Raw genomic sequence first — 26435 nt, forward strand, 5'->3', positions numbered from 1 at the left:
AGACTGAATGTTAGGGGTGGATAGAACAGATGTGTTAGTCAGACTGAATGTTAGGGGTGGATAGATCTGATGTGTTAGTCAGACTGAATGTTAGGGGTGGATAGAACAGATGTGTTAGTCAGACTGAATGCTAGGGGTGGATAGAACAGATGTGTTAGTCAGACTGAATGCTAGGCGTGGATAGAACAGATGTGTTAGTCAGACTGAATGCTAGGGGTGGATAGAACAGATGTGTTAGTCAGACTGAATGTTAGGGGTGGATAGAACAGATGTGTTAGTCAGACTGAATGTTAGGGGTGGATAGAACAGATGTGTTAGTCAGACTGAATGTTAGGGGTGGATAGATCTGATGTGTTAGTCAGACTGAATGTTAGGGGTGGATAGAACAGATGTGTTAGCCAGACTGAATGCTATAGGGTGGATAGATATGTTGTGTTAGTCAGACTGAATGCTAGGGGTGGATAGAACAGATGTGTTAGACTGAATGCTAGGGGTGGATAGAACAGATGTGTTAGTCAGACTGAATGCTAGGGGTGGATAGAACAGATGTGTTAGTCAGACTGAATGTTAGGGGTGGATAGAACAGATGTGTTAGTCAGACTGAATGTTAGGGGTGGATAGAACAGATGTGTTAGTCAGACTGAATGTTAGGGGTGGATAGAACAGATGTGTAAGTCAGACTGAATGTTAGGGGTGGATAGAACAGATGTGTAAGTCAGACTGAATGTTAGGGGTGGATAGAACAGATGTGTTAGTCAGACTGAATGCTAGGGGTGGATAGAACAGATGTGTGAGTCAGACTGAATGCTAGGGGTGGATAGAACAGATGTGTTAGTCAGACTGAATGCTAGGGGTGGATAGATCTGATGTGTTAGTCAGACTGAATGCTAGGGGTGGATAGAACAGATGTGTTAGTCAGACTGAATGCTAGGGGTGGATAGAACAGATGTGTTAGTCAGACTGAATGTTAGGGGTGGATAGAACAGATGTGTTAGTCAGACTGAATGTTAGGGGTGGATAGAACAGATGTGTTAGTCAGACTGAATGTTAGGGGTGGATAGATCTGATGTGTTAGTCAGACTGAATGTTAGGGGTGGATAGAACAGATGTGTTAGTCAGACTGAATGTTAGGGGTGGTTAGATCTGATGTGTTAGTCAGACTGAATGTTAGGGGTGGATAGAACAGATGTGTTAGTCAGACTGAATGCTAGGGGTGGATAGAACAGATGTGTTAGTCAGACTGAATGTTAGGGGTGGTTAGATCTGATGTGTTAGTCAGACTGAATGTTAGGGGTGGATAGAACAGATGTGTTAGTCAGACTGAATGCTAGGGGTGGATAGAACAGATGTGTTAGTCAGACTGAATGTTAGGGGTGGATAGATCTGATGTGTTAGTCAGACTGAATGTTAGGGGTGGATAGAACAGTTGTGTTAGTCAGACTGAATGTTAGTGGTGGATAGAACAGATGTGTTAGTCAGACTGAATGCTAGGCGTGTATAGAACAGATGTGTTAGTCAGACTGAATGTTAGGGGTGGTTAGATCTGATGTGTTAGTCAGACTGAATGTTAGGGGTGGATAGAACAGATGTGTTAGTCAGACTGAATGCTAGGGGTGGATATAACAGATGTGTTAGTCAGACTGAATGTTAGGGGTGGTTAGATCTGATGTGTTAGTCAGACTGAATGTTAGGGGTGGATAGAACAGATGTGTTAGTCAGACTGAATGCTAGGGGTGGATAGAACAGATGTGTTAGTCAGACTGAATGTTAGGGGTGGTTAGATCTGATGTGTTAGTCAGACTGAATGTTAGGGGTGGATAGAACAGATGTGTTAGTCAGACTGAATGTTAGGGGTGGATAGATCTGATGTGTTAGTCAGACTGAATGTTAGGGGTGGATAGAACAGATGTGTTAGTCAGACTGAATGTTAGGGGTGGTTAGATCTGATGTGTTAGTCAGACTGAATGTTAGGGGTGGATAGAACAGATGTGTTAGTCAGACTGGATGCTAGGGGTGGATAGAACAGATGTGTTAGTCAGACTGGATGCTAGGGGTGGATAGAACAGATGTGTTAGTCAGACTGAATGCTAGGCGTGGATAGAACAGATGTGTTAGTCAGACTGAATGCTAGGGGTGGATAGAACAGATGTGTTAGTCAGACTGAATGTTAGGGGTGGATAGAACAGATGTGTTAGTCAGACTGAATGTTAGGGGTGGATAGAACAGATGTGTTAGTCAGACTGAATGTTAGGGGTGGATAGATCTGATGTGTTAGTCAGACTGAATGTTAGGGGTGGATAGAACAGATGTGTTAGCCAGACTGAATGCTATAGGGTGGATAGATATGTTGTGTTAGTCAGACTGAATGCTAGGGGTGGATAGAACAGATGTGTTAGACTGAATGCTAGGGGTGGATAGAACAGATGTGTTAGTCAGACTGAATGCTAGGGGTGGATAGAACAGATGTGTTAGTCAGACTGAATGTTAGGGGTGGATAGAACAGATGTGTTAGTCAGACTGAATGTTAGGGGTGGATAGAACAGATGTGTTAGTCAGACTGAATGTTAGGGGTGGATAGAACAGATGTGTAAGTCAGACTGAATGTTAGGGGTGGATAGAACAGATGTGTAAGTCAGACTGAATGTTAGGGGTGGATAGAACAGATGTGTTAGTCAGACTGAATGCTAGGGGTGGATAGAACAGATGTGTGAGTCAGACTGAATGCTAGGGGTGGATAGAACAGATGTGTTAGTCAGACTGAATGCTAGGGGTGGATAGATCTGATGTGTTAGTCAGACTGAATGCTAGGGGTGGATAGAACAGATGTGTTAGTCAGACTGAATGCTAGGGGTGGATAGAACAGATGTGTTAGTCAGACTGAATGTTAGGGGTGGATAGAACAGATGTGTTAGTCAGACTGAATGTTAGGGGTGGATAGAACAGATGTGTTAGTCAGACTGAATGTTAGGGGTGGATAGATCTGATGTGTTAGTCAGACTGAATGTTAGGGGTGGATAGAACAGATGTGTTAGTCAGACTGAATGTTAGGGGTGGTTAGATCTGATGTGTTAGTCAGACTGAATGTTAGGGGTGGATAGAACAGATGTGTTAGTCAGACTGAATGCTAGGGGTGGATAGAACAGATGTGTTAGTCAGACTGAATGTTAGGGGTGGTTAGATCTGATGTGTTAGTCAGACTGAATGTTAGGGGTGGATAGAACAGATGTGTTAGTCAGACTGAATGCTAGGGGTGGATAGAACAGATGTGTTAGTCAGACTGAATGTTAGGGGTGGATAGATCTGATGTGTTAGTCAGACTGAATGTTAGGGGTGGATAGAACAGTTGTGTTAGTCAGACTGAATGTTAGTGGTGGATAGAACAGATGTGTTAGTCAGACTGAATGCTAGGCGTGTATAGAACAGATGTGTTAGTCAGACTGAATGTTAGGGGTGGTTAGATCTGATGTGTTAGTCAGACTGAATGTTAGGGGTGGATAGAACAGATGTGTTAGTCAGACTGAATGCTAGGGGTGGATATAACAGATGTGTTAGTCAGACTGAATGTTAGGGGTGGTTAGATCTGATGTGTTAGTCAGACTGAATGTTAGGGGTGGATAGAACAGATGTGTTAGTCAGACTGAATGCTAGGGGTGGATAGAACAGATGTGTTAGTCAGACTGAATGTTAGGGGTGGTTAGATCTGATGTGTTAGTCAGACTGAATGTTAGGGGTGGATAGAACAGATGTGTTAGTCAGACTGAATGTTAGGGGTGGATAGATCTGATGTGTTAGTCAGACTGAATGTTAGGGGTGGATAGAACAGATGTGTTAGTCAGACTGAATGTTAGGGGTGGTTAGATCTGATGTGTTAGTCAGACTGAATGTTAGGGGTGGATAGAACAGATGTGTTAGTCAGACTGGATGCTAGGGGTGGATAGAACAGATGTGTTAGTCAGACTGAATGTTAGGGGTGGTTAGATCTGATGTGTTAGTCAGACTGAATGTTAGGGGTGGATAGAACAGATGTGTTAGTCAGACTGAATGTTAGGGGTGGATAGATCTGATGTGTTAGTCAGACTGAATGTTAGGGGTGGATAGAACAGATGTGTTAGTCAGACTGAATGTTAGGGGTGGTTAGATCTGATGTGTTAGTCAGACTGAATGTTAGGGGTGGATAGAACAGATGTGTTAGTCAGACTGAATGTTAGGGGTGGATAGAACAGATGTGTTAGTCAGACTTAATGTTAGGGGTGGATAGATCTGATGTGTTAGTCAGACTGAATGTTAGGGGTGGATAGAACAGATGTGTTAGCCAGACTGAATGCTATAGGGTGGATAGATATGTTGTGTTAGTCAGACTGAATGCTAGGGGTGGATAGAACAGATGTGTTAGACTGAATGCTAGGGGTGGATAGAACAGATGTGTTAGTCAGACTGAATGCTAGGGGTGGACATATCTGATGTGTTAGTCAGACTGAATGTTAGGGGTGGATAGAACAGATGTGTTAGTCAGACTGAATGTTAGGGGTGGATAGATATGATGTGTTAGTCAGACTAAATGCTAGGGGTGGATATAACAGATGTGTTAGTCAGACTGAATGTTAGGGGTGGAAAGAACAGATGTGTTAGTCAGACTGAATGCTAGGGGTGGATAGAACAGATGTGTTAGTCAGACTGAATGCTAGGGGTGGATAGATCTGATGTGTTAGTCAGACTGAATGCTAGGGGTGGATAGAACAGATGTGTTAGTCAGACTGAATGCTAGGGGTGGATAGAACAGATGTGTTAGTCAGACTGAATGTTAGGGGTGGATAGAACAGATGTGTTAGTCAGACTGAATGTTAGGGGTGGATAGAACAGATGTGTTAGTCAGACTGAATGTTAGGGGTGGATAGATCTGATGTGTTAGTCAGACTGAATGTTAGGGGTGGATAGAACAGATGTGTTAGCCAGACTGAATGCTATAGGGTGGATAGATATGTTGTGTTAGTCAGACTGAATGCTAGGGGTGGATAGAACAGATGTGTTAGACTGAATGCTAGGGGTGGATAGAACAGATGTGTTAGTCAGACTGAATGCTAGGGGTGGATATATCTGATGTGTTAGTCAGACTGAATGCTAGGGGTGGATAGAACAGATGTGTTAGTCAGACTGAATGTTAGGGGTGGATAGATATGATGTGTTAGTCAGACTAAATGCTAGGGGTGGATAGATCAGTATTATTGGGTATGACACTTCAAGCTTGGCACACCTGTATTTAGGGAATTCTCCCATTCTTCTCTGCCGAGCCTCTCAAGCTCTGTCAGGTTGGAGGGGGAGCGTCGCTGCACAGCTATTTTCAGGTCTCTCCAGAGACCGGGCTCTGGCTGGGCCACTCAAGGACATTCAGAGACTTGTCCCAAAGCCACTCCTGCATTGCTTTGGCTGTGTGTTTAGGGTTGTTGTCCTGTTTGAAGGTGAACCTTAGCCCCAGTCTGAGGTACTGAGTGCTTTGGAGCAGGTTTTCATCAAAGATCTATCTGTACTTTGCTCCATAAATCTTTCCCTCAATCCTGACTAGTCTCCCAGTCCCTGCCACTGAAAAACATCCCCACAGCATGATGCTGCCACCACCATGCTTCACAGTAGGGATAGTGCAAGGTCTCATCCAGACGTGACGCTTGGCATTCAGGCCATCTTGGTTTCATCAGACAAGAGCATCTTGTTTCTCATGGTCTGATAGTCTTTACGTGCCTTTTGGCAAACTCCAAATGGGCTGTCATGTGCCTTTACTGAGTGGCTTCCGTCTGGCCACTCTACCATAAAGGCCTGATTGGTGGAATGCTTCAGACATGGTTGTCCTTCTGGAAGGACTTCCCATCTCCACAGAAGAACTCTGGAGCTCTGTCCGAGTGACCATCGGGTTTTCGGTCACCTCCATGACCAAGGCCCTTCTCCCCCGATTGCTCAGTTTGACCAGGTGGCCAGCTCTAGGAGTAGTCTTGTTGGTTCCAAGTATTTGTATTGTTAAGAATGATGGAGGCCACTGTGTTCTTGGGGACCTTCAAAGCTGCAGAAATTATTTGGTATCTTTCCCCGGATCTGTGCCTCAACAAAATCCTGTCTCGGATCTCTACAGACAAATCTTTTGACTTCATGGCTTGGTTTTTGCTCTGACATGCACTGTCAACTGTGGGACCTTATATAGACAGGTGTGTGCCTTTCCAAATCATGTCTAATCAATGGAATTTATCACAGGTGGACTCCAAGTTGTAGAAACCTATCAAATATGATCAATGATAACAGGATGGACCTGAGCTCAATGTCGAGTCTCATAGCAAAGGGTCTGAATACTTATGTAAATAAGGGATTTCTGTCTAATTTTTTATGAATTTGTCATTATAGGATATTGTGTGTTGATTGATTAGTGGAACAGTGATTTAATCAATTTTAGAATAAGGCTGTAATGTAACAAAATGGGAAAAAGTAATGTGGTCTGAATACTTTTCAAATGCACTGTATGTGTGTGCTGAATGAACAAGGTGCTTAGGGACACACACCAAATCAAAATCAAATCAAATCAAATGCTTGTGCTTCTAGTTCCGACAACGCAGAAATAACCAACGAGTAATCTAACCTAACAATTCCAAAACTACTACCTTATACACACAAGTGGAAAGGGATAAAGAATATGTACATAAAGACATGATTGTTCAGAACGGCATAGGCAAGATGCAGTAGATGGTATCAAGTACAGTATATACATATGAGATGAGTAATGTAGGGTATGGTCTGATATTAGAATGAATGAGACAAGTGGACCATGCAGCCATAAGTAATCACAGCTAGTCATAGCTCATCCACACCAGGAGTTAACACCAGGTAGATGTGGCACATAGCTACTGCAAGGGATGTGTCCAAAATGGCACCCTATTCCCTATTTAGTGCACTACTTATGACCAGGACTAAAAGTGCACTATATAGGGAACAGGGTGCCATTTGGCAAGTATCCTAGATAAATAAGAAAACAGTTTGACTGTGAAAATCTGAGCTCCAAACAGCTCCAGCGCAAAAGCTACTACTACTGAGGGGAGGCAAGGCACTGTAAATAAGTTGAAAAAGCATCAAATGGGTGGTAGAGTACCCCTGGGGTGGGCAGCAATACACTCCATCTTTGTTTTCACTGACATTACCTTATTATTAACTTCCTGGCAAGGTCTCCCATTTTCTGGATGAGATAGAGAGACAACCGCAGAATAGGGAGCATGCGGAGAAACAACGGAGGTCAGTACCATGGTGTGTTGTGCCCGTGGTGGCTTCCTTGGAATTCATCACCAAAACATTGTATTGACCTGATTCCCCTGGGGGGAACAGCCTCATTCTTTAGACATAAAGAGGACTTGCAGTGTCATGGTATTATACAATAGTGCCTTTGGAAAGTATTCAGACCCCTTGACTTTTTCCTCAATTTGTTATTTAACTAGGCAAGTCAGTTAAGAACAAATTCTAATATTCAATGACTGCCAAGGAACAGTGGGTTAACTGTTTAGGGGTAGAACGACAGATTTGTACCTTGTCAGCTCAGAGACGCAAACTTACAACCTTTTGGTTACTAGTCCAACTAGTAACCAAAGGCTACCCTGCCGCACCATCTCCACAATTATGTATCAGCCTTATTCTAAAATTGATTAAATAAATAAAAAAATCCTCAGCAATCTACACACAATACCCCATAATTGCAAAGCGAAAACTGGTATTTAGATTTTTTTGCAAATGTATTAAATATAAAAACAGAAATACCTTATTTACATAAGTATTCAGACCCTTTGCTATAAGACTCGAAATTGAGCTCAGTTGCATCCTGTTTCCATTGATCATCCTTGATATATTTCTACAACCTGATTGGAGTCCACTTTCAACAAAGTACTGAGCCAAAAGGTCTGATTAGTTATTTAAATGTGATATTTCATTTGTTTTCTTCATTTTAATAAATGAGTAAAGATTTCTAAAATCCTGTTTTTGCTTTGTCATTATGTGGTATTGTATGTGGATTGACTAAGTGGGAAAAACAATTTAAACAATTTTAGAATAAGGCTGTAACCTAACACAATGTCGAAAATGTCAAGGGGTCTGAATACTTTCCGAAGGCACTATTCGTCTCTCTCTTTCTCACTCTCTCTCTCTCTCTCTCTCTCTCTCTCTCTCTCTCTCTCTCTCTCTCTCTCTCTCTCTCTCTCTCTCTCTCTCTCTCTCTCTCTCTCTCTCTCTCTTTTTCTCTGTGTGTGTGGGTATCTCTCTCTCTCTCCACACACACACAGTCCTGTACAACTAAACTTGTGGGGACACAAAATTCGGTCACATTCAAAATCGTATTTTCCCTAACCCTAAACCTTATTCTAACCCTAACACAAATTCTAACCTTAACCCTAAACCCCTAGAAATATTATTTGACCAAGTGGGGACCAACAAAATGTCCCCCGATGGTCAAATTTGTGTTTGTTTACTATTCTTCTGGTCCCCACAAGCATAGTTACACACACACACACACACACACACACACACACACACACACACACACACACACACACACACACACACCTATAGAAACACACACATCCCTTCCATATTCATGAGTCTCAGACTGTCCACCATATGTTGATTCAACAATGTTGTCTTGGCCACCATTCTCCTCAGGATAAACGTGCAAATCCCATTCTTAGTACAGTGAACATGTCCAAATGGTGTTTGAATATTCACTTGTCAAAATTAATCAAGCTCTACATTGACAGCCTCAGCACATGTCTGTCTCTGTTTGTTTCCCATGACAAGATGCACTTTAGCTTACTCTCTGAAATCTTGCTGGTAGCAAGGACTTTGTAAGGGTAGATCATGTGTTGGCTTATGGAGGACAATACCCATAAATTGTACAGACGCACATAGCTATTCAACCTATTACTGTAACCTAGCAGCAAACATGAGTTTAATTGATGTCTTGACTAGGCCTAGATCTACAGTATCAACGAACATTGCAATTATTTATTCATCAACAAGGCACATATTTGTTTCGTTAAGAACGGGGACTTTACCTCTACGCATGTTGGTCATGGGCTGTTCTCCATCGTTTGGTAGACAGTTCTCCATCACTTGCTAATCTGTTCTCCATCGCTTGATGCTTTATTGGGCTCTGCCGCGTGGTGGCAACCTGCTAACGTTGCCATACACGCGCATGTAGGACGCAGACCGACAGTCAGTCCTGGATTCTCACAGGGAACAGTGGACGCTGCCTTTAAAGCGTAAGACCGGGCTCCTCCGCTGTGGATGATAGCGTGGTTATTTTAAGTTTTTCTCCCACTCCCCTTCTCCCTATACTTCCCGCGTAATTTACCACTACCACTGAGTGAATAGATGAATTTATACCAAAGGAATTGCCGGACCTGACGTGGGAATAGGCTTTGGAAACTTTGGCTTCTCATGAGGGGAGTATCGCGGATGTTGCTCGAGCACGTAACAGGGAGCTAACCGGTTCTCTCTCGCGCTCTCCCATATTCAAAACGACCAGAGAGAATCAGACTCACCATCAACAAAGGATAAACTTCATTAACTTTTTTGGAAAGGGGAAAACTATTGCAGATTAAATTGTTGCCTTTGCTTATATTGACATTGTATGTTTTAACTTGCTCCGATGCAGGTGCAGTGAGAATTTGAACTGCCTATGATTGAACTCTGCTCTGCAATCTGAAAAATATTTTTTCAAAGGAACACAGATAGGTTCAAGCTGTTTTCTTGCAATTCGTAATAGGTAGAAATAGGTTTGCCACCTTGCAATACAGACTGAAACCCACGACTGTCAGTGAGTGTATGCTACAATTTTGTTCAAACATAAAAAGCGGTGTATTTTTATCCACAGGGGAAACGTTTAAAATGAAAAATACGTTGCTGGATGACTGCGTTATTGCATAAGCCTACCGATAATTGCATTTTTGGGCTTATATATTTGTTGGCATTCTTTACGTCATATGTGTGACGGCAAAGCTTTAAATTGACCCGCTTCACGTATCGTTCCTTCTGAGCAGTTGGCGCTTGTTGGATAGCTTGTTCTCGCTCGAGCGCCCGGAGATTGCCCGGTTTCAGCGGCAACAGCGTTCACGGAGAGAGGACAGTAACAGCATCCACACCGGCACACAGAGAACTCTGGGAAGACTTGGTCAGCACCACAGCAGAGCAACATGTATCCAGTGTGCCTGACACACGCTGCGCATTTAGTCCGGCTGGGGACAATGGTTGGGGATTCGCCTGGATTGAGGTGGCGTGCCACATGGATTTTATTGTTTTCTCTGTTTATCCACTACACAACAGCTCAAGGTAAAATAATTCCGTTTGTGTAATACACCAGTGCAGGCTTTATGTCCCTTTATCATGCAGTGCTTTCGTGGAACAACGTTCATGAATGGTCCCCATGTCCTCATCTGTGGAGCTTGAAAGCGGTACTGTATAGCCTATTTCTATAAAGTCACAGTAAGGAATGATAAATATAATTATATACACTTCTTATGGTAACTTACGAGCAGTGGCTCTCTCTCTCTCTCTCTCTCTCTCTCTCTGTCTCTCTCTCTTCTCTCTCTATGTCATGACATGCATGTCTTGACATGCATGTCATGACAGTGCTTTTCTAATGCAGTAGAGTGCATTACCATGAGGACAAATTGGAGTAGTTGATATATGTCAGTGAACTCAACAGCTAATCGAACATGCATCTGTCATGATCAATCCATAACGCATTATAACGTATAACGTATTATAATTTACTTATCTGGCTGATGTCAGACTTGCTCTTACTTTACAAATAATGATACACTATGTTGTATTTGGCATCGGCAGTTGGAGTGACATGTTTTTAATTGATGTAATTTGAAATTAAGATTAATTATTTTCAACTGTTATTAAAAATAGTGTTAGGGTAAATATTATTCTGACGTTTGAACACTCGCTATGAATTTGTCATTAGAAGCCCAGCTGTGTGAACATACTCATTTAATTAATACATCCTAATGAATTAATCAGGCGGGGTCCCATCCAGATGAATGTTTGCATAGCAAACAACCAGCTGTAAATAAACAGATACAGCACATGCTGATATTCATAAAATACTGCTAGGGCAAAACATACTGAATGTGAAAAGAGACTGTGTGTGTGTGTGTCTGTCTGTGTGCATGCGTGTTTGTGACTGAATTATGTCGCCCTATCTTCTCACAGAGAGGCCTATAGCCACTTGTGGGACATTTTCACCCACTGGAGTTGATGTCCTCAAAGGGAAAGGTACCTTCCGTGTGAATTTAGTTACAGAAGCCATGTTGGTGGCTGGAGCAGAAATTATTCTTCATAGTTATTTAGCCTGGAACTGATCCCCAGAGGCGGTGGATATGAGTACCCACTGCCCAGCATTTTCATAAGGAGGTAAAGAGAGAAAGGGGGTAGGCTAATGTATAATAATTATGTAGCAGGTGTCCCCCTCCAGCACCCCTACCCTGCGCACATACACTGAGTGTACAAATCATTAGGAACACCTGCTCTTTCTAGGACATAGACTGACAAGGTGAAGCTATGATCCCTTATTGAGGTTACAAGGTTTTAAATCCACTTCTATCGGTGTAGATGAAGGGGAGGGGACAGGTTAAATAAGGATTTTTAAGCCTTGAGACAATTGAGTCATGATTATGTTATGTGTACCATTCAGAGGGTGAATGGGCAAGACGAAAATATTTAAATGTCCACCAGGATTATTTACATTGAACCCCCACCCCCTTTTTGTTTTTACACTGCTGCTACTCTCTGTTTATTATCTATGCATAGTCACTTTACACCTACCTACAGGTACAAATGACCTGGACTAACTGGTGCCCCTGCACATTGACTCGGTATCGGCATCCCCTGTATATAGCCCCGTTATTGTTATTTTATTGTGTTACTTGTTATTCTATACTTCAGTTTATTTAGTATATATTTCCGTAACTCTATTTCTTGAGCTGCATTGTTGGTTAAGGGCTTGTAAGTAAGCATTACACAGTCCACTTGTTTTATTCAGCGCATGTGACAAACACATTTTTATTTGACTTGACTATAAAAACGGCAACAATTCAGAGTTTGGGGGAAAAGACTGGAATTACAGTGCTGACAATACTCTCAATACTCAGGGGTTATTGTGAGCTTAACTATGTATGTGTGTCCATTCTCTCTTCAAGTGCCTTTGAACGGGTATGGCAGTAGGTGCCAGACACACTCGTTTGAGTGTGCCAAGAACTGCAATGCTGCTGGGTTTTTCACACTCAACAGTTTCCTTTGTTTATCAAGAATAGTACACCACCCAAAGGACATCCAGCCAACTTTAGACACCTTGTAGACTCTATGCCCTGACAAATTGAGGCTGTTCTGAGGGCAAAAGTGGGTGGAACTCAATATTAGGAAGGTGTTCCTAATGTTTTGTACACTCAGTGTACATTAATATTGTTACTGGAAATGTATTAAAACGGCCATGAAGGCTTTAAATTCCTTTAAAGTGTGCATTTAGAATGTTTTTTTTTCATACCTCTATACTGCACTATATAAAGTTTGAGCCAGATTACTGTTTGAATAGAACACGTGAGAGAGGTAGTTAAAGAGAGAGAGAGGGAGTATCCAGAAGCAGAGATAGTATCCTCTGGTTGAACCCCCCCATCCCTCCTTTCCTCCTCCTTCCTCTTCACCTCTTCCCTCACCCTCCCCTGCTTGTGTCTGCAGAAGCCAGTGGAGCAGTATGGTAAGGTAATTGGGATGCAGGTATTGCTGCTGCTGTAGGGGATGAGCTGCGTTACCTCTGGAGATGTCGTCTAAGCCCTCAGCATCATTGTACCACTGTAAAATACAATGAAGAGGAGACTGGATTTGCAGTCCAAATGACACCATAAGTCCCTATATAGTGCACTACTTTTCACCAGCTCTTGTTAAAAGTAGTGCACTATAAATGGAATAGGGTGTCATTTGGGATTCACACTAGAATTAAACAAACAGGGATACTGAGATATTGCAAGTAGAGCTATATCCATCATTTTTGAGGGCAGATCCGCTCCCTCTGACATTTACTGAGAATTGATACTTTATGCATCATGGGATTAACAATCTTGACACTGTGACTTTTCACACTTTGTGTGTGTGTGAGAGAGAGAGAGAGAGAGAGAGAGAGAGAGAGAAAGAGAGAGTGTGTGTGTGTTCTGGGATTGTGTGTGTTTGTGTGCGTGTGAGAGGTAGTGGGAGAGAGAGAGAGAGAGAGAGAGAGAGAGTGTGTGTATGTGAATACTGTATGTAGAGGAAGATGGTGTGGCTATAGATGCCAGTGCTGTGCTCTGTCTATTCAGCTCTGGCAGCATTGCCTGCCCGGCCAAACTTTCATTATTGATTCAGGGGTCAAGACCCACCGGAATTAATTGGACACTCCTCATACTGTCTCTGAGTGCATCACTGCTAGTTGAGAGCACAGTGACCCGGGCCCTTTCACTCCAATGATTAAAGGACATTAGGAGGCGAGCAGAGCAGAGCGACCTGACTCTGGACGGACAGCCCCGTCCGTTTTAATGTGTGTTTGTGTCCGCCGTCACCCACATTTTAATGATCAGTCTAAGTAAAATGGCCTTTCAACAGAGGCAGAGCAGAAGAGTATGCATTAGAGTGGACTGAAGTATACTAATGACCTGCATTAAAGATCTATAGAAAATATGCACTAGAGGAGGTCCAGTACTCTGCATATCCACTGTCATGTCAAACATCAGTATGCAACATTGAAGAACACAATGAACTAGAGGGAGTATTCAGCAGTGAGCAATTAATGTTCTTCTATAATAATGAACTGGAGGGAGTATTCAGCAGTGAGTTCTTTATGTTCTTCTATAATAATGAACTAGAGGGAGTATTCAGCAGTGAGGTCTTTATGTTCTTCTATAATAATGAACTAGTGTGTAGCTACAAGCTGGTCTGCATGTGTTCTTTACACTGTTTATGTCATGGAGACACAAGTGAGTGAGGGAGGGTTATTATGGTTTCGCTAGCTCGTGAAAGCTACACTACGGAATCGACGTTGACGGTTTGTCTAAACATTGTTCTTTCCTGCCAATCATTGGCTGTTGGATTTGTGTTCAGAGGAAAGGACCCGTGGAGCGAGCTGAAAGCCCCGTATGGCATGCTACCTTACTTCGCATAAGCATAGCTATGATAAATTACCTAAATAAACCAGGGTGACAAAGCACACCCCAGCCTGGCTCGCCACATATATTATGCCAGATCTGACATTTATAGCTACGGCATACTGTCTCTCACAGTTTCTCTCCATTTCTGATCCTTTCCTCATTTACTGGTCCTTGTAGACACAATGGGCTCTGGTCGCCTGCTGTTGAGGGCCATCTTTAACGAGGTTCTATTTTGGAATTCAGAGTAGCAGGGGAGGACTTTATTGGAATGTCATGTTTGGTGTCATGACATTGGCCTGGGGGTAGGTTTATGACAGTCATAAATACCTCTTCCCCCCTTTTTTCTCTCTCTACCTTACTGATGTGAAATTTGAAAACCCCTTGGTAAACATAGAGATTCTGGGAACATCAGAAGGTGGGGGAAATTAACTATATTCGGGTAATCCGTCCAATTGAACATATGCGGTGGTACTTAATGAATATGATGTCAGTTCGGTTGTCACCTGAGACACTCTCATCAATGATAAGATGACATAAACTCTACAGTGGAAAGTCTGCACATTGTAGTTATCGATTCACATGGAATTGTTGTTCAATTTAAATGTTTGAATATAAAATTATTGGTGAAGAGATGAAATGTAATTTTAGCTTCCAAATGAGAGATTTCATAAGATTGGCCCGCCCCTGTGAAGGGGCATGGGTTATAAACCTTTCAAACACGCCCTCCTCTCCCTTCCTATATAAAGCCTTGACGACAATATAACCTCCTTTTCCGAGGATGTGAGGACGACAGTCCGATGTCAGAATGGTTCAGATAATAACTACAGAACGAAGCCAACATCAGCGTGAGCTTTGGTTGCGAATGGTATGAACTTTGATCTCTTATTCACTACAGAAGTGATACAGTACCTCCTAGCCATTTAGTTAGCAACAGCAGCTGCAAACGAGGGAAGGAACAGACAGAGTATCCCGTCTATCACACAACAACGTTACTACAACATTTCCAATTGACCACCAGAGACATTCTTCAAAGGACAAAGGACTCGGTTTGGCAACACGGCCTTCCATCTACCACCAACCTACCGAAGCGCAGCTCAGAGTAAATATTTATTGCATTTTCCATTTCCAAATGGGCGGTAATTTAGAATGCATAAAATACTGTATTTACGATTGCGCAGCTTCTCCCTTTGTCTCTCAGTCTTCCGTCCTGCACGGAATGCTGGGGATGTTTAGAATGGGGGTCATTTTTAGATCGCCATGACTGACAATTTGGATGCTATCCTTGACCCTTGACACTTGAAAGTTGAAGTTTGATTTAGTTTGGTCTAAGTATGTGAGCATTGAATGGTAAGCATGGCTAGCTAAGCCTCATGACATATTTCTTATGCTCTCTCTCTCCAAATGCAATTCCATCAAAGAAGGCCACTTTCTGATTGTACAGTGCCTTGCAAAAGTGTTCATCTCTTTGGTGTTTTTCCTATTTATTGCTGTACACCAGCGAAACCCATCCAACTTGAAGGAGCTGGAGCAGTTTTTCCTTGAAGAATGGGCAAAAATCCCAGTGGCTAGATGTGCCAAGTTTATAGAGACATACCCCAAGAGGCTTGCAGATGGATTTGCTGCAAAAGCTGGCTCTACAAAGTAATGACTTGGGGGGGGGGGGGGGGGGGGGTGAATAGTTATGCACGCTCAAGTTTTCATTTTCTTTTAATCTTATTTCTTGTTTTTTCACAATAAAAAATATTGATATTTTTCAAAGTGGTAGGGATGTTGTGTAAATCAAATGATACACCCCCCCAAAAATCCATGTTAATTCAAGGTTGTAAGGCAACAACATTTGAAAAATGCCAAGGGGGTGAAAACTTTCGCAATCCACTGTATGAGGCAGCCAGAGACCTTGAGGAGACATCCAGTCAAGGATGGTTCTGCAAACTGCAGTTTGAAAAACATTTAGATAGGGAACATTTTCCTCATTTTGTTGATTTTTGTTGTTCTGTTTCAAAGCCTTGTGGGCTTTGGTGTGATCACAAGCGTCCTTGTTCTGCTGATATGAGATTGACTGTTGAGGAGTCAGCAAGAGAAGAAGTGAAAGGAGATGTAACTGGCACCAGCCAGCAGCAAGGTTGTTAAATATTCTAGGGAGCAGGTCAGCTTAACCTCCTGGTCATGTTCTACAGACTCTCTGTAACTCTCAAAGGAAATTGCCCAAGTTTTAGTCTAACACAAAAGCTCAGCCTTGGAAAAAACACACATGCTGAAGTAAAAAACAACCTTGATGCTCTGATGCTGTAAAAAAAACACATATCTAGTTTCATCTCTGTTTGCCTCATGGACATCCCTGGAGAACGTGGTCCCCTTTTTTCCTGCCTCTCCATCCCCATGGCCCTGCCTGCCCGCCCGCCACGCGGAGGGCTGTCTGTGGCCTAGAGCAGCGCCTCAGAGTATATATTTATGATCTATTTATATTTCTGATCCACACTGCCACACAGCATACACACTATAGTTAGTGATCCACACTGCTACACAGCATACACACTACAGTTAGTGATCCACACTGCCACACAGCAGACACACTACAGTTAGTGATCCACACTGCCACACAGCATACACACTATAGTTAGTGATCCACACTGCTACACAGCATACACACTACAGTTAGTGATCCACACTGCCACACAGCAGACACACTACAGTTAGTGATCCACACTGCCACACAGCATACACACTACAGTTAGTGATCCACACTGCCACACAGCATACACACTACAGTTAGTGATCCACACTGCCACACAGCAGACACACTACAGTTAGTGATCCACACTGCCACACAGCATACACACTACAGTTAGTGATCCACACTGCCACACAGCATACACACTACAGTTAGTGATCCACACTGCCACACAGCATACACACTACAGTTAGTGATCCACACTGCCACACAGCAGACACACTACAGTTAGTGATCCACACTGCCACACAGCATACACACTACAGTTAGTGATCCACACTGCCACACAGCATACACACTACAGTTAGTGATCCACACTGCCACACAGCATACACACTACAGTTAGTGATCCACACTGCCACACAGCATACACACTACAGTTAGTGATCCACACAGCCACTACGCTATTCTGAGCACGTTTACCCACAATACTCACTATAACCAAGCATGGTGCGCTCATTATGATACACACACACATACACACACAGATTGATTTATATTGCAGAAAACCACACCACCTGCTGTCTCTTCCCCTGCTTCATTCTCTCTCTCTCTCTCTCTCTCAGTAGCACTCTCCAATTACAGGAAGCATAAAGGAGGAGTATATGGAATCATTACTGGAGAGGAAGTGCCTTATACTGTATTAAAGTGACTGCAGGGGCCTGTTGATCTTACTAGTGCTCTGAATCTTAATTCATCAGGATGACTAATAGAGTCCACAGAGAGAGAAACCTTCTCAGAAACTCACTGGTTGCATCCCAAATGACACCCTATTCCCTATACAGTGCACTACTTTTGACCAGTTTATTTATTTTAACTAGGCAAGTCAGTTAAGAACAAATTCTTATTTTCAATGACAGCCTAGGAACACTGCCTTGTTCATTGGCAGAACAACCTTGTCAGCTCGGGGGTTTGAACTTGCAACCTTCCGGTTACTAGCCCAATGCTCTAACCACTAGGCTACCCTGCCGCCCTGTGGCCTTATGCCCTATATAGAGAACACGTACACTGTTACCATACCCTTGCTATTAGTATTACATTGTGTAGTATGGAAAGAATGGCAGCCAGCCCCTATGGAGATTGGATATTCATTAATGTGAAGAATGACACGCAGCAGGTAGCCTAGTGTTTAGAGCTTTGGGCCAGTAACTGAAAGGTTGTTGGATCAAATCCATGAGCTGTCGTTCTGCCCCTGAACAAGGCAGTTAATCTGGTAGGCTTTCATTAAATAAGAATTTGTTCTGAACTGAATTGCCTAGTTAAATAATGGTAAAATGTGTATGGCTACTGCATCTGTTTGTGGAGCTTTTGACTGATTCAACAAAAGAGAGGTTTCTTTGGCCTTTTTTCACTCTGCCTCTTGGCTGTGTAGTTAGATCTCTCTCACTCTCTGTGTGTGTGTGTGTGTGTGTGTGTGTGTGTGTGTGTGTGTGTGTTTGCTTATAGGTTTATCAAGCATTAATCTACACAGAGATATTCTGCCAAAGCCAAGTCTAATTTTCTTACCTCCATTTACAGTGGCAAATAAAAGGCACAGCACACCATCATCAACAGCAAAAACTGATCCCAACTGTAAAGCATGTTGTAGGGAGCATCATAGTTTGGGGCTGCTTTACTGCCTCAGGGCCTGGAGAACTTGCTATCTTTGACTGAAAAATGAATTCCCAAGTTTATTAAGACATTTTGTAGGAGAATGTTAGGCTATCTGTCCGCCAATTGAAGCTCATCAGAAGTTTTGTGATGCAACAGGACAACGACCCCAAAAAACAGAAGTAAATCAACAACAGAATGGCTTCAACAGAAGAAAATATTAATTCAGGAGTGGCCCAGTCAGAGTCCTGACCTCAACCCGATTGAGATGCTGTGGCATGACCTCAAGAGAGCAGTTCTCACCAGACATCCCAAGAATATTGCTGAACTGAAACAGTTTTGTAAAGAGCAATGGTCCAAAATTCCATCTGACCTTTGTGCAGGTCTGATCCGCAACTACAGAAAACGTTTGGTTAAGGTTATTGCTGCCAAAGGAGGGTCAGTTGGTTATTAAATCCAAGAGTTCACATATTTGTTCCACCCTGCACTGTGAATGTTTACAAGGTGTGTTCAATAAAGACATGAAAACGTATAATTGTTTTTGTGTTATTAGTTTAAACAGACTGTGTTTGTCTATTGTTGTGACCTAGATGAAGATCAGATCAAATTTTATGACCAATTTATGCAGAAATCCAGGTATTTCCAAAGAGTTCACATACTTTTTCTTGCCACTGTATTATTCAGTCAGCAATTCTCTTCAAGTCTCATGTTATGTCGGATAATCCCTTATTCTCACCAAAAATGCCCCTCGTTAAGTGCTTGAGTAAATTGTTGTGTGATGCAGTACGCACATGTGCATGCACACACACACACACACACACACACACACACACACACACACACACACACACACACACACACACACACTCTTCTCCAGTGAATATATATGGGGGTTCAAGGGCTCTGTCAATATTTTCTCCCCTTTCTCCAGTGAATAGTGTGGGTTCAAGGGCTCTGTCAATATTTTCTCCCTTTTCTCCAGTGAATAGTGTGAATAGGGTTCAAGGTCTCTGTCAATATTTGCTCCCTCTTTCCCAGTCAATAGTGTGGGTTCAAGTGCTCTGTCAATAAAGCATTTGGGCTATGGTGTGGTTAAAAACAGTCACCAGTGAGATATAGGGCCCTCACGTACTTGAGCTTGCCAAGTCATAGCCTCCCTGCTGACTGGGGTGGCAGCCAAGGTGCACACTCCACTCCGCAGAGAACTGTATATTGCCAGGGTGCCAGACAGGAAAATAACATGTTTCACAACATGGGTTAAGTGCTAGGACTGTGACGATACCAGTATGGTAATATTTTTTCCATGTCAAAAATGAAAACCCAAAGCAAATAAACCTGCTATCAGTTTTTTTTTTAAGTGCTCTGAATGACCACATACACTGGGGCAAAAAAAAGTATTTAGTCAGCCACCAATTGTGCAAGACAGACAAAATGAGGAAAAAAAATCCAGAAAATCACATTGTAGGATTTTTAATGAATTTATTTGCATATTATGGTGGAAAATAAGTATTTGGTCAATAACAAAAAATAATTGCTCCCACAGTTGATTTCATCAAACCAAGCTGCTTACCTATTTCAGATTCAGTCTTCCCAGCCTAGTGCAGGTCTACAATTTTGTTTCTGGTGTCCTTTGACAGCTCTTTGGTCTTGGCCATAGTGGAGTTTGGAGTGTGACTTTTTGAGGTTGTGGACAGGTGTCTTTTATACTGATAACAAGTTCAAACAGGTGCCATTAATACAGGTAACGAGTGGAGAACAGAGGAGCCTCTTAAAGAAGAAGTTACAGGTCTGTGAGAGCCAGAAATCTTGCTTGTTTGTAGGTGACCAAATACTTATTTTCCACCATAATTTGCAAATAAATTCATTAAAAATCCTACAATGTCATTTTCTGGATTTTTTTCTCTCATTTTGTCTGTCATAGTTGAAGTGTACCTATGATGAAAATTACAGACGTCTCTCATCTTTTTAAGTGGGAGAACTTGCACAATTGGTGGCTGACCAAATACTTTTTTACCCCACTGTAATTATGTTTGTTTCCTAAAGAAGGTACAGTTGATCCGCTTCAAGTTTTGTTTCCTTGACGCGATACTAAGGAGTATTGAGATACTGATATCGTCCAAGCCCTACTAAGTCCACCTCAAACACTTTCTGAGCAAACACACTCACACACTAGGGATGTAACGGTTTACCAAACCCACGGTTTGGTACTAATTGTGGTTTTGGGGACACTTTTTCGTTTCAGTTACAGTACAGCATTTGAAGAAGAAAGTTTACATACACTTAGGTTGGAGTCATTAAAACTTGTTTTTCAACCACTCCACAAATGTCTTGTGAACAAACTATAGTTTTGGCAAGTCGGTTCCGGACATCTACTTTGTGCATGACACAAGTAATGTTTCCAACTATTGTTTACAGACAGATTAGTTCACTTATAATTCACTGTATCACAATTCCAGTGGGTCAGAATGTACATATACTATGTTGACTGTGCCTTTAAACAGCTTGGAAAATTCCAGAAAATTATGTCATGGCTTTAGAAGCTTCTGATAGGCTTATTGACATCATTTGAGTCAATTGGCGGTGTACCTGTGGATGTATTTGAAGGCCTACCTTCAAACTCAGTGCCTCTTTGCTTGACATCATTGGAAAATCAAAATAAATCAGCCAAGACATTAGGAAATAAATTGTAGACCTCCACAAGTCATCATTGGGAGCAATTTCCAAACCCCTGAAGGTACCACGTTCATCTGTACAAACAATAGTACGCAAGTATAAACACCATGGGACCACGCAGCCTTCAAACCGCTCAGGAAGGAAACGCGTTATTCTCTCTTAAAGATTAATGTACTTTGGTGCGAAAAGTGCAAATCAATCCCATAACAACAGCAAAGGACCTCGTGACAATGCTGGAGGAAATAGGTACAAAAGTATCTATATGCTTAGTAAAACCAGTCCAATATCAACATAACCTGAAAGGCCACTCAGCAAGAAAGAATGCACTGCTCCAAAACCGGCATAAAAAAGCCAGACTACGATTTGCAACTGCACATGGGGACAAAGATTGTACTTTTTGGAGAAATATCCTCTGGTCGGATGAAACAAAAATACAACTGTTTGACCATAATGACCAGCATTATGTTTGGAGGAAAAGGGGGAGGCTTGCAAGCCGAAGAACAACATCCCAACCGTGAAGCACGGGGGTGGCAGCATCACGTTGTGGGGGTGCTTTGCTGCAGGAGGGACTGGTACGCTTCACAAAATAGATGGCATCATAAGGGTGGATAAATATGTGGATATATTGAAGCAACATCTCAAGACATCAGTCAGGAAGTTAAAGCTTGGTCTCAAATGGTTCTGCCAAATGGACAATGACCCCAAGCATACTTCCAAAGTTGTGGCAAAATGGCTTAACTTCTTGGTGACAGGGCAGTTTTTTCACGTCCGGATGAAATGCATAACCACATTCAACTGCCTTCTACTCATCCCCAGAAGATAAGATATGCACATTATTAGTAGATTTGGATAGAAACTGTTTGAATCATGTGTGTGAGTATAACGTAACTTATTTAGCAGGTGAAACCCCGATGACAAACCATTCAGGTTTAGTTTTTTTGAGGTCACTCTCTTTTCAATAAGTTTCATTGAGAATCCAGACCTTGTTGCAGTTCCTATCGCTTCCACTGGATGTCAACAGTCTTTAGAAATTGGTTGAGGTTATTCCTTTTTGTATTGAAGAAGTACGGCCATCATGAACGAGGGTCACTTGAAGTGTACTGTTAGTTAGAGGCCAGAAAGCTAGCTACAGTTTGTTTTCTTCCTGTATTGAACACAGATCATCCCGTCTTCAATTTTATCATTTATTCACGTTAAAAAACACCTAAAGTTGTATTACAAAAGTAGTTTGAAAGGTTTTGGCAAAGTTTACAGGTAGCCTTTGAGATACTTTGTAGTCACGTTATGCAAGTTGGAACTTGTTTTTCTGGATCAAACGCGCCAAATAAATGGACATTTTGGATATATATCGACTGAATTAATCGAACAAAAGGACCATTTGTGATGTTTATGGGACATATTGGAGTGCCAATACTTTTCGCTAACTCAACTCTCAACAGTGTTACCCATTTCCTAGATGGCCGGACTTCTTCATTGCACAAAGGAATAACCTCAACCAAATTCCAAAGACTTCCAGTGGAAGCGGTAGGAACTGAAAACAAGTTCCTAAGAAATATCGTTTGCCAATGAGAATTCAATGAACAGACAGAGACCTCAAAATCGGAACGGTTAGTCCACGGGTTTTTGCCTGCTACATAAGTTCTGTTATACTCACAGACATGATTCAAACAGTTTTAGAAACTTCAGTGTTCTCTATCCAAATCTACTAATAATATGCATATCTTGTATTCTTGGCATGAGTAGCAGGAAGTTGAAATTGGGCATGCTATTTATCCAAAAGTGAAAATGCTGCCCCCTATACCTTAAGAAGTTAACATCCAATATAATTACGTAGTACCTTTCTAGACTGCATCAAACAGAGACAAACTAGTTAGCTAAGCTAGCTAAGTTAGCTAGCTAACTAGCTAGGCTTATTGAGGCTGCATGTGCTTTCTTCCTGTCCTAAAGTTACAAAAAACACCATTCAGATTATTCAGTAGCAGCCTACTAGTTGTTGTAGCCTATTAGTTGTTGTAGCATATACTCCTTATTTATCTTTTAATTCCATAATTTTAATTCAATTTTTTAGATATTAAGTAATCTCCAATCTTGCTTTGCCACACACGTAGGGTCTATGACTGTAGTGCCACTTTGATGACTTGTGATTGGTCGACAACAACAAGCTACCTACTGCATAGGCTATTCTCAATGAGCAGTGGTGACAAACTGTTAACGTTTTATCCTCAACTCTCCCCATCACCATTGTAATCTACTGGGATGTAAAGTAGACAGTGTGAGTCGAGAAGCAGGTGCAGGTGGTAACTTTAATATAACAAGAAACATGGAACAATACAACGTAGGAATAGTATCTAGACACGAACCACAGAAAGCAATACTGCCTGGGGAAAGAACCTAAGGGAGTGCCAGATAAAGGGCAGGTAATGGATTCCAAGTGTGCCTAATGAAGAATGGTGCTGATGATGGTTCCCAGGGCCAGTGGTCAGTAAACTGGTGACCAACGCCGGAGGGGAGGAGCTGGAGTAGATGTGACACTATCAACCCTCCAGTTGCCGGACAACGGTGGCCAGAGGGACGGCCCGAGGAAGAGGAGCGGGCGGCAAAGATGTAAATCAAGGATGATGTTGCGACCCAGAATGTCCTCCACCGGAACCCAACACCGCTCCTCTGGGCCCAGATACCGGAACCGACCCCCACGATGTCAGAAGTCCAGTAGGGACCTGACGGCATACAGTTTGAAATGTGCCATTTGAAGTGGCAATATGTAACTTTTTGGGTGACCTGACCGAATTCACATAGAAATTAGTTATAGAGTTATAGATATATCATTCTACTTGAAAGCAAGTCTAAAGATGCGGTAGATCTGTTCTACAGTATGCACTATTTCTATGCTTCCCGTTCTTAAGTTTTGTTTTTGGATCTTTTAATTTCAGTTTTGTACACCAGCTTCTAACAGCTGAAACAGCAACATTTTTGGTTATGGAAAATATATTTCACAGCGGTTTAGATGGTACAATGATTCTCTACACTATACAGTACTAGCTTATTTTGTCACATATAATGAAATTAGGTGAACTATTAAAGTTTTAGCAACCAGGAAACGGCAGAGTGATTTCTGCATGGTGCAACTTTCAGATGATAATGTTTGTGCATAGGCTCTAGATGTTTTAACAGAATAGCCTACAATGTCTTTTCAGCTTTTTACACACACACACACACACACAGGCAGGCAGGCATCAGGCATACACACACCCATTTAGTGTACGTTTTTGGGAGGATTCGTGGCTCAATCCTAAATCCTATTCTGGCTTTAATACTTTACACCAGACAGAGATAAGACTACATCACAGAGGTTGCTATGACCCACTCTACTGTACACTGAACATGACCCTGACAATGCCCTGCTCTGATGGCAGTAGTGGCAAGTGGCATGGCCAGTTATGTGTGTGCATCCCAAATTGCGACCAATTAAATTCTTTATAGTGCACTACTTTTGAACAGGAACAGGAGTCTGGTCAAAAACAGTGCACCAAATAGGGAATAGGGTGCCATGTGAGACGCAACCAATGTAATATCACAATTCTCCATTCGGACCCTACTTTACTCCCATCATTGTCACGGAAGGCCCCTCTTCTATATTTCTCCCCTCCCTCCCTACCTCCCTCTCGGCACATTGAGCTGAATCACAATCCGATGGGTTTTAATAACAACTTTTTGAGACACTGCCTCACGCTGCTGGTGACTGCTGGAGGTCGACCACAAAAATATACTTTTTAGATATTTTGTCTCCCACTTAACTGCGCTCCTGTCTCTGCTGTCTCTGACAGGCAGACCCATGTGATACGACAAACTCTGACAGCCCTATTTGCATATAGACTGCTTCTGTTCTGAAACTTTGGTCTACCTCTACCTCTAATTTGGGGACTGTCTGGAGTGGTACTGACCAGGTCTACCTCCCAAATTGTACCCTATTGCCTATAGTGTACTACTTTTGACAATGGCTGATAGGACTCTGTTCATACGAAGTGTACAATTTATGGAATAGGGTCTGATTTGGGACACAACCTAGGGGTGGCTGGTTGTCCCTCCCTGCCTAGTTTTAATTGGGTCCCTTTTCCCTTATGGTTGACTGGGACACATGAAGGCCACACAGGGGGCAGCTGCATGCTCAATGCCTTCTTTCCTCTCCTCTCCTCGCCTCTCCTCTCCTCTCCTCTCCTCTCCTCTCCCCTGAACTGGACAAAACACCCCTGGGCCATTGTGGATGTTCTTTAAAACACATACTTTAGTCAGTTTGAATAAGCAACATGCTGGTTGTGATTATTGGCTGGTTATTCTTGGTGAAATGGATGATATGGTCCTTTCTTGAGCAGCCATTGTTTGAATGATTGGTCTCTTATTATTGCTTTCATACCACAAAGGTTTTGAGATTACTTACTTACCCATAAATAGCTTTGCCAAGATGTGCTTTCTTTGTGTGTGCAGTTATGTGTTTGTGTGTACTGTTTTTGAAGTTGTAGTCTTCTTCGATCCTCAAAAAGATGTATGTCAGGCACAGTGAGTAAGGACCAGGCTTGATGAAGGGTGCAGATAGAGGATGCATACCTTTTAGGGTATGGCATTTAGGTTCTGTTTGATAAGGCAGGGGTGTAGAGAGACAGTAAGAATCCCAGTGCTATCTCAGCCCCCCTAGTCGTTTCATCTATAACCCCCCCCCCCCCCCCCCCCCCCCCCCCCAGAGCCAACACATATCTCTACACTGCTCTACATCATGCCTTCCCAAAATAGACCTGTCATTACCTAGCTTTGAGAAACCATCCATTGGCATTGGCAACAGTCAATCTGTGTCGCAAACGGCACTCTGTTCCCTGTGTAGTGCTTTGTGTGCACTATAGTTTTGACCAGGACCCATAGTGCCCTGAATAGGGCCATTTGGGATGCAGACTCATTTAATTTGAGTATTTGATACAGCTGGAAAACATACACTTCTCAATACAGTATACTGCAAGTCCTTGAAATGAGTTTCTGAGAGGACCTCTGAAGACAAGCCAGATTATGTGAATATGGACATCCTATGCTTTCCTGTCCTGTACAGTGTGTGCTGTATAATGTGCTGTATTGTGCTGTACATTATTCACCTTTACTTTTTCTACATTTTGTTGCATTACTGCCTGAATTTAAAATGGATTAATTTGAGATTTTGTGTCACTGATCTACACACAATGCCCCTACCCCTTAAGTGTCAAATTTTG

At 42.3% G+C, this 26435-nt stretch overlaps 1 protein-coding gene across 1 annotated transcript in view; it reads left to right on the forward strand.

The window, feature by feature from the left end:
- The first annotated feature begins 9216 nt into the window (after positions 1 to 9216).
- LOC110503029 (protein sidekick-2) overlaps positions 9217 to 26435 on the forward strand; it is a 581578-nt gene continuing 564359 nt past the window's right edge. The window contains exon 1 of the mRNA XM_090217501.1: positions 9217 to 10341. Within this exon, the coding sequence (XP_090073627.1) occupies positions 10206 to 10341 (136 nt within the window). The 5' untranslated portion in view covers positions 9217 to 10205. The remainder of the gene's footprint in view (positions 10342 to 26435) is intronic.

Source organism: Oncorhynchus mykiss, chromosome 23 (genome assembly GCF_057628025.1).
Source record: "Oncorhynchus mykiss isolate SJ-2025 chromosome 23, ASM5762802v1, whole genome shotgun sequence".
NCBI lineage: Eukaryota > Metazoa > Chordata > Actinopteri > Salmoniformes > Salmonidae > Oncorhynchus > Oncorhynchus mykiss.